General features: G+C 44.7%; 1 protein-coding gene across 1 annotated transcript; it reads right to left on the bottom strand.

Annotated features, from left to right (window-relative positions):
- Positions 1–710: 710 nt before the first annotated feature.
- On the bottom strand, positions 711–3,993 carry sart1 (spliceosome associated factor 1, recruiter of U4/U6.U5 tri-snRNP). The gene has a single exon (XM_079999359.1). It carries the CDS (start codon positions 3,873–3,875, stop codon positions 1,575–1,577), a length of 2,301 nt encoding a protein of 766 aa, XP_079855485.1. The 5' UTR covers positions 3,876–3,993; the 3' UTR covers positions 711–1,574.
- Between the last annotated feature and the right edge of the window lie 6,011 nt (positions 3,994–10,004).

Below are 10,004 nucleotides of genomic sequence, written 5' to 3'. Positions count from 1 at the left end.
GCGTTAGTAATTAATATACATGAATATACTGCTTGTGGTATTCACTTTATTATGGTCACTCTATGCTATGGAGGGCCTGATTAGCTGTAACGGACTGGCAAAAAAAAACAACAATTAAAACTGACGAGCAGCACCAGCTGTCCGACATTCACATTAATTTCACTATGTTTATTTTAAAGTTTACAATCAACGTTTTACAAGATTAATTATAACGCCTAGAAAAGTATAGTCATTATTTTCCATTTCCATCCACGGCACCCACCCGGTTGCACACATCCTCTACTACACTCATTTTCGAGAAATCAGGCATTCCATGAGAATCCGATTTTTACAGTGTTGTTTCCCCGGGAAAACATCCAATTAATGACAAACCAATGGTTCGATAGGCACCGGCTGCTTGCTGAAGTTCCATGTCAGGGCCGCATTGGGTTTTTACAGCAGCTTGCATCCTGAACAGTAACACTGTAACCTCCCATACCAGTCCCCCCCATATCCAGGCGGTGCGTTGCCGCCCTCACCACCAGTTGATTTCTTTTGTTTTAGAGATGGGTCATCACATTTATCAGTTTGACAAATAAATGTGACTTACTTTCCAGTTTCTATCCAAACCTTGTTTTTGCTTCCATCTTCTCGGACCTCTAAAGCACTGTTCATCTTTCTTGTCTTGTTTTTAAAATTTAGACAAAGGACTCAATGTGTAGTCATTAGACATTTAAACCGTTTATTGGAACATATCAATAATGTATGTACAGCACTTTAATAATTGGATATGAATATCCAAGAGGATCAAAATGAAAACACAAAGCCTTCTTATATGTTTTAAATTTGCACATATGAAATTGAAACTCTAAAACCAAGGAGCCCGTAGTACCAGAGCTTCGCCTGCAGTCGCATTAACCTTCCACTAATTCTCAACTAAATACACAGGCAAATGCAGCCCGTTGTATATAACAACATAGTTTTTTAAAGCCTATTGTATTAATACATGTATGATTTTCAGCCCATTGCATACATGAGTGACTTCGGAATATCTGACTGAGTGAATGTTCAAGGTTAACATCTCATGTTTTATATATCAATATTTATCTGCAGGGAACAGCTCAAAACACATTGCTACTCATTAGTACTACTCATACATTTACATGTAAATGTACATGTTGCTTTAATGTTTGCAACATGTTCAAATGTGAAACAATCTAACTAAAAAATGTTGCAAAGGCAAACCTCGAAGATACCTTTTGTATAGAAACTTTTTTCATATGTATCGCTCATTTAAAACCCAGTTTTAATTTATGAATCATTTCTTGACCTAAAATGAAGTGTAGATAATTGTATTTGTTGTTGTTGAAAAGATAATTTTACATTTAAACTGTTTCTACAAATTCCAGATGTTTTTTTGGAAGCAGATAAACTGAGGAGATAAGTGATCTTGCAAACAAATTATTTTATGCAATTTATTCGATAATTCTTGACTACAACAATGGAATTGCAAGGCAATGGAATACAATACAATTTAAACTTAAAATAGTCGCTGTTTGTCTTAATGAAAAGGTAATTCTCTTCTACAAACAACCTCACTTAGTAATGGTATTTGCATTCATGCTTTTTCCACTCCCACTAAGGACGATGTACGGGGTCTTCTGAGATTTCTGTTTTTCTTGCAGCAAAGCCACCGTTCCTAGAGGGGTGTCACTGCTGCTCATCTTCTTCAGCAAGGCTTCTTCATCCAGTTTTTTCATCCTCCTCTCAGTCTTCATCTTGCCAGATCCTTTCCCATGGAATCTGTGTGAGAGCTGCCGAAAAGCCTCTTTTGGTGTCAGCTTACGCCCAGACTCGTCCACATACTCAATCTTGACATCGGGTTTATAACTGTCCTTCTCTTTGAAGTCTTGCGTGAACCCTCTGTATTCTTCTCTTCGACTGTACTTGTCATCGATGGTCATCTTGTCCTCGATGCAGTAGTTATCATTTGGCAGAGCTCCCTTCGGTGCTCTGACGCGGGATATCTTCTGCATCTGGGTGTCCAGCAGTCCTTTGTTTTTGCACAGCAGTAGAGCGGCAGCTAAGCCAGAGTTGACGATCGGCTCCTCATCTAGGATGGTGGTGGAGGCTGTTGAGAAATCTGGCTGCTTCTGCTCCTCGTCCAAATTAACTGTGCTCCAGCCGATGTTCTCATCCAACTCTGAGTCTATATCCCCCGCGTCCTCTCTCTCTGCCTTCTGCTCAAAATCCATTATGTCCTCTTGGTCCTCTCTGTTGCCCGAAAGGCCGTAAGTTGGAATATCACCCAGGGTTCTACAAAACTCTGAAGTGGCGTTGAAAACGATGTTGTTTCTTTTGTCGGGGTCATCGTCAGCGTCTCCTCTGTTGAGCTGTTTTACCTGCTCCGCGACCTTCTCCCCAGAGTCCTTAAGGAGCTGCTTTTGTTTGAGTTTCCTCTGTTTCTCTAGTTGTTTCTGAAGTTCTTGCTCCGCCTCATCCTCCTCCATTATGACCGACTCAGTCGGCACGACTTCTTCTTCGTCGCTGATGTCCATTTCTGCCATCCGGATGTCATCGGACATTTGGGGAACGTCTCTTACAATAGTATCAACAACCACCGCCCCCTCCAGCGTTTCCTCAGCTTCCTGCTTACGACCCCGACCACGTGACCTTGAGCCAAAATCAGTGTTACGAGTGTCATCTAGGAACTCCTGGGTTTGCTTCTCCTTCTTTCTGATCTTTTTCACTCTGCGCTTTGTTTTCTTGAAGCCCACCATTTCCAGAGGCGTGTAGTACTCTGAGGCAATAGAGAGAGCGGGCATTTCCAAAGACTGCGCCTGGTTGCGTAGAGTGTCTCTAATGGCCTGCAGCTCCCTCTCCCGATGCCCTTCGGCAATGCCTCCTGAGGTCAACCTGAAACTTTTCTTCTTCTCACCATCAATCTCTTCATCGTACTTGGACAGCACAGTGCGCGGCTTTAACATAACCATGTCATCGACGCTCTCCTCTTCTGTGTACGGCACGTAATCTGGCTTCTTCTTCTTTAACTCAACATTTTTCTCAGCTTTTTCTTTGTCCACTATGTTCACGTTAACCAATACATCCTCCTTCTCCTCAAGCACGCCTTTGTCTTCTAGTGTGAGGACCACGGTCTCGCCCTCATTGAATGAGTCTATCTTGTGCTGCACCGTGAGCCCCTTGAGATCTCGGGATGTGTATGCATCTTTCTTGCCCTGTCCAAATTCCTCCTCCACCAGACTGCTCACGCCAAACTCCTGGTCCATCTCCTCCAGAAGCTTGGCTCTCTTCTCAGCCATCTCCTTTTCTTTGGCCAAATTGCGGCTCTTCTCCACCCACGCGGCGGTGTCGTCCAACCAGTCGTCCTCTGCCAGGGTCTTCACTTTCCCCAGCTTCTTGTTGAGGATGCGTTTCTCCTTCATGGCGGCCAGCTTCTCCCTCATCTCCTTCTGTTGTTGAATGTGAACGGGGTTGATGGTCTCCGCCACCAGCGGCTCCTCCTTGGTGCCGAGCTCCTTTTTGTTTTCATTCAGCTCCAGGGGCTTCAGCCCCAGCTTGGCTCTCAGCTTGTTGGTCTCCTCGATGCTGAGAGACGCGTCTCCGCTCGCAGACTGCGGCTGGATGTTCGTACTCTCCTCGGTTTTTTCCTTCTTCACCCGCGGCTCGCCGCTGCCGCCGCTTTTCTCGCCCTTCCCGCGGCTTTCCCGGCCGCTCCTCTCCCTGGAGCGGGACCGCTTCCTCCTCTCCTTCTCCCGGGTTCCATCCCGCTCCGCGTCCCTCTCTCGCTCCTTGTGGCGGTGCTTCTTGTGTTCGCGGCGCCTCTCCTCGGCCTCCTTGTCGCGGCTTTTCTCCTTGTGTTTCTTGGACGACCCCATCGCTTCCCCTGATATTTACCGACCCAACCCCTCTTTTTTTTTTTAAACTACGGGTCTTTCGGGATGGAAGTCCGGTAGTTATCTTCGGTCCGTTCTCTCTGGTCTTCGGACCCGCCGCGCTACTCGAGGGAAAAAAAAAACGGCTCCGTCGAACGCGGAGAAGACGACGACGTTTGACCCCGCTCCGTGTACCTCCGGTTCGTGGACGCACGACCCAGAAAGAAAAAATGCCCATAGCGCCCCCTGGTGTCTCGAAGGGGGAACCGCGCTAGTGATGGCATGCGACGCTCCCATCGCTCCCATCGCTCCCGTTCAACTCCGTTAAAAGAATCGTTCGATCTTCGGTTGGCTCGAATGGGATTCTCACAGGAATCGTTTCATTCAACTGCAAACTGTCGATGCAAGATCATCTTTCCGCCTATTTCTCTCAAAAATATTTTTCTTTTGAAAATTGTGAATCAGAAAAATAAGTCACTTCTGTCAAAGTTGTTTATTTTGGTTGAATTCCAATTTTAATGGACTCATATTCAATATGAATTATGCAGGGTACAGTGGCCTTTTTTTTGCCTTGGACTTGGAACTTTTATTTAGTCCTCAGTAATTATTTTAAGTTTGTTTTGTTCTAAGTCATTTAAAAGATTTGTGCACTCAAACTAATCCTACTGTTTGCTTTCATTGGAAGATAATTTAGCAGGTACTCATTAGACAATACACTTAAACATACAGTACATAATACACATTTTAGACGATAACATATTCACTTATTGTAGTACTGTAATATTTAAACATGAATATTTAGAAGATCAAAATGAAAATACAAACCCTATGTTTTCAGTTTTCATTGCCGGACAAAAGCCCCAAAGGTGAAAGGTGAGAGCCATGTGAAAACCCAGCTTCCCGGTAGATGCGGCAACTGGGCGGCATCATCCTGTGACACCTTTGTGATGTCACAACTCTCACCCTAGAAGACTGGACGTTTGGAGGTGCCCTCGTCAGTGGAGGGACACACACACAAGGTGTAGCATTTCCTGGCACGTAGATTGTAATGCAACATTACAATTGGATGCGAACTGTTACTAACACACAAGAAGAAGAAGAAGAAGCAAAAGCTGCCGTCAGTTTACGGCAAAGACGACGGCACATAGGCCTACACACACACACGTGTACGTATGAACACACACTCACAGGGCCAGCACAACTCACCAGGAACTGTTTAGTGTTCGCTTAATCTTCTGATAATAATATCTCTAGTTTTCTGCATGTATCTGTATTATTGTTCGGCCAATAACTCAAAAGAGTTGAGTTTCAATATTGAGCGTGGTGTTTCATGGTATTACACTGAAACCTTCAGAGTACCTATCAAACCATTTCCGGTGAGTCTTAATACGGTCAAAGCTGTCACATTTACACAGTGCATTCAAAGCCATCACACTCACGGTGCATTCAAAGCTGTTACACTCACGGTACAATTTTATTTTATTTAACAACACTAAATGTTATAGTATTGGTATGAGTAAGCAATACATATACTGTACATATAAATAGAATGTACTGTAAACATGAGAATTTATTCGTGCCAACAATCGTTTCCCCCAAGAACACAACCGCATTAACAGAAAACTCAACCGCATCAACAGAAAACTCAACCGCATCAACAGAAAACACAACCCGTCAACAGAAAATACAACCACAAAACCACATTACAGAAGTGAGCCACACCCGATGCACTGATTTATCTGCAATAAAATATATGAAACAAAATTATTTTGTGTCTGTAATTATCGAATCTTTTGGAGCGAAAAGGGGGATTCACTCACTGCGAAACTGAGAGCTCAACTGAACTGACTGATGAACGGATCGTTTCAGGAAGCAGTTGAGTTCGTTCGCCCAAAAGATTCAAATTGTTCGTGAACTCCACCACACTCTCACAGAGCTGTTTTCTCTGGAATATCACACTTAAATCACTTAAATACAAACTGATATAAAACTGTGGACTGATATCAAAGTTGTTTTTCTATTTATCGATTGCACGGAGAAAGCAGATTGGTCTGTGGTAGTTGCAGATCCAGGTTGTTATTTGTTTAAATGATTATATATAATCACAAACACAAAATTTGCGTGGCTCACTTCCGTAATGTGGTTCTGCGGCTGTGTTTGGGGTTAATGCGCTTGTTTTTCATAAGTTGCTTGTGTTTTGTCAACCGCATGGGTTTTCCGTATTCGCCGTAGTAGTTTCCTCTTGAAAGTGAGATGACGGTCCGCCTATCATCAACGCATGAATGGAAACTGTCCGCCACTGTATCCGTCACTGAATCCGTCACTGTATGTCACTAATTTTTCAAACAATGCGCTGACCACCAGGGGGCGTTACGTTGATGGCGTTCCCCCGTTGACTTGAGAGACTTCCGGCGAAGCCAAGGCCCCGATGCGCGCATCAATATGGAACGATATTTGAGTCAATATTCAACAAATGAATAAACAAATAAATATGCCTATGGTATACATAAATTAGGCAATAAATACATACATAAATATGTCATATTAGTATACAAATAAGGGAACATTGTTCAATAAATAAATCGTTTTTTATTTTTTAAAAAGTATGTTTTTCAAAAGACTATTCTATTCATTTCAGCGGATTTTTATTTCATAATTCCACATTTATTTATTTCATGGCCCTTTAATTTCATAACTCCACATTTCCGATCCTTAAATCGGAGAGACCGGGATGTGGGAACGCCGCTCTCTTACTCGACAGTGGCGGTTCCTCGGCGCTGGCCCTCAGCTCCCTGTAGCTCCTCGGTTGGAGCCAGGGGGCGGTAGGGAGCGAGCCGCACCCTGTACACCAACCACTCCTAGTCAACCTTTTTTTTTTTAGTAGTAAACCCTCTCAGAGATCTTGTTTCAGCTGAGTACCCCCATCACTGGCATTGTGAGGAAAAAAACAAAATGTAAATGATGCACTGACCCGGTCCATGTGTCGTATGTTTTTTATTTATTAACATTATATTTAACCCATATTTTTTTAACACATTTTTATTTTTATTTTTATTTTTGGAGTACCCCCTGCCGTGCCCCTAGGGCTACGAGTACCTCCATTTGAGAAACACTGCTGTACACCACGCCCGACAGCTATTCTGGCTAGACAGCTTGGGGGAGAGGCCCTTCTCTCTGGACAGTAGACCCACACCTGGGTCCATTCCCTGGCAGCGGGAGTCGTAGGCTCACTTCTGTCGGGACCCAGCGTTACTCTGCACTCCCGCAGCGCTTATGTTTGGACACAAACTCCCTACCACAGTTTACTTGGTGTTTCTGGACGCCACCGGAGCCGGAGGCACAGGTGGGGCCCGGCCTGGTCTACGTCCGCAACCTCTGTGAAAGGCAATGGGAGGTGCACGGGTCGACCAGTTAAGCCTTACCGGACGCCAAGTCCGACAGAAGCATGCCTACGACTCCCGCTGCCAAGGAACGGACTCTGCACCTGGCTGGGATCCAGGTGTGGGTCAACTGTCCGGACAGAAAGAAGGGCCTCTCCCCCAAGCTGTGGGCAGTGGGCACAGTGCTGGAACAGCAGTCGGACATGTTGTACAGGGAGGGTGCGGCTGGTCAAGCGGAACTGGGCGGTGGCCCTCCACCGTGAGTCTGCGACCGGCTCGCTCCCTACCGACTGCTAGGGAGCGAGAGGTATCGGTAGCTGAGACCAGCTCCGAGCAACCACTCCTTGTCCTAACACTGTTGCGATGCCGCCCCCCTGACTCTGAATCTGTACGATAACCACGGCCCATTCATTTGCATATAAGGATTGGAAATATGGCATTAGAAATAAAAGTCCTCTGAAATGAATAAAAAGTATTTTGAAAAACCTCCTTTTTAAAATAAAAAATATTTATGTATTAAACTATATTTACTCATTTATATTTACATGTATTGCATCATTTCTTTATTTGAGGATTTATTTCATAGGCATATTTATTTATTTACCATCGACTCAAATGACGTTCCATACTGTTAATTGTGTACTAAGGCTGGTCATACTGCATTCCATTCAAAGTGGGAAATTGGTAATTCCTAGTGGGTCGTCCGCACATCCGAGCTAAATATGTTCCCTTGCCTCTGTTCGGCAAAACATGTACGCCTACAGTAAATGTAAGTCTGGTTGGCAAGATTGGGAATTCGACAAGATACAAAAACATAACATAAGAACCACAGAGCAGTTTATATCGAAGTTAGACCTTCCGAGTACAGTATCGTGCAAATGGAACTTTGATCACCATCAACACTGTGTTCCCCCACATTGCCGTGGCGTCAAGTCTGTTATCTCTGTAAACCCGGTCCAGAACGATCTACGTCTGAAATATAGAACTTTCCTTTGCACTTTTCTGAGCAGGAGAACAGATTTTTCCAGAGTGACTGGAATGCAGCATTGGCAGAGCAGTATTGTACAATGGCCCTGAGAGCTCAACGCACTGCAACGTAAGAAAACACATGCAGATAGACAAAACACAAGCAAATTATTAATAACACAACCACATGAACAGAAAACACAACCACATGAACAGAAAACACAATGACATGATCAGAAAACCCAACGACATTAACAGAAAACACAACCGCATTAACAGAAAACACAACCGCATTAAAAGAAAACACAAACGCATTAACAGAAAACACAACCACATTAACAGAAAACACAAACTCATTAACAGAAAACACAGACACGTTAACAGAAAACACAATTTTAACATACGATTACGGAAGTGAACCACACCGGACGCAGGGATTTATCTGCAATAAAATATATTCAACTAAATAATTTTGTGTCTGTAATTATCCTCCTCTGCTTCCTCCATGCAATTTATAAATAGAAAAACAACTTTTATATCAGTCCACAGTTTTTATTTAAGCAATTTAAATGCGATGTTCCAGAGAAAACAGCTTCTACCGGCGACAGTGCGCTGAAGCTCACGAACGATTCGAATCTTTTGGGTGAAAAGGGGGATTCCCTCACTTGTGAGTGTATCCCTGCGAACGAGTCCACTGAATTCGTTCGCAGTGAATCACTGAATTCAACGAATCACTGATTCGTTTGCTGGGAAACACTCACCGCGAAGCTGACTGAGAGCTCAACTGAACTGACTGATGAACAAATCGTTTCATGAAGTGATTCAGTTCAGTTCGATCAGCCAAAAGATTCAAATCCTTCGCCAACCTCGCCAGACTCTCACAGAAGTGTTTTCTCTGGAACATCGCACTGAAACGACTGAAATAAAAACTGTGGACTGATGTGAAAGTTGTTTTTTTTTTCCTATTAATTAGTTGCATGATGGAAGATTTGGACTCTGTGGCCTCGCGTGGCGCGATCGGTCCGTGATAGTTGCGGATCGAGGTTATTCCCTGTGTAACCTCTTATATAGAAGAAGAAAGAAGAAACAGTCTTTATTCGTCACGCGACACACCACACTACAACACATGCTTGCACACACACACACATGCACATGCTTTGATGGTGGCCGGTGAAATGGATCCTCTGCGTTTAACCCATCCTGGCTTGTCCTCCCTCCGGGGGCACAGCCAGGAGCAGTGGGCAGCATACGTGGACGCGCCCGGGGACCAGGTGATGAGTGTCCATCGCTGGTCAGACGATGATGGGTGCATGTTTTTGGTGGGGGTCCTTACATATATATAGGTATATAGGTATATATAGTTATACTTATATATTTACAAACACGAAATAATGAAGATAAATCAGTGCATCGGGTGTGGCTCACTTCCGTGATGTGGCTGTGCGACCGCGTTTTCCGTTAATGCGGTTGCTTTTAATCGCCATCCGCATGGGTTTCGCCTACTTGCGTTGAGCTCTCACGGCCACCGTAGTATTGCGCCGCAGACCTGCACGACCGACCGCAGTTGTCGAGACCAACGTCATCACAGCGCATGCGCCAACCCGTCCTCAGCGCGGGGCTGGCTCGCGATCCGCCGTACTTTCGGGTTGACTCGGCGCCTGCGCAATGCGCGATCGTTGGCCAAACTGCGGCGGTGCGTCGGCAGCGGACGGGACGTTAGCCTTGCACTAGCTAGCAGGTCCGTCGGTCTGCTGGTGCACCGCGGCGTGTTTTGTTGTGGCCGCGC

Source organism: Zeus faber (assembly GCF_960531495.2).
Source record: "Zeus faber genome assembly, chromosome: 4".
In the NCBI taxonomy this organism is placed as follows: Eukaryota; Metazoa; Chordata; class Actinopteri; order Zeiformes; family Zeidae; genus Zeus; species Zeus faber.
Note: the sequence above shows the minus strand (reverse complement) of the source record. Positions and strands in the feature narration are given on the sequence as shown.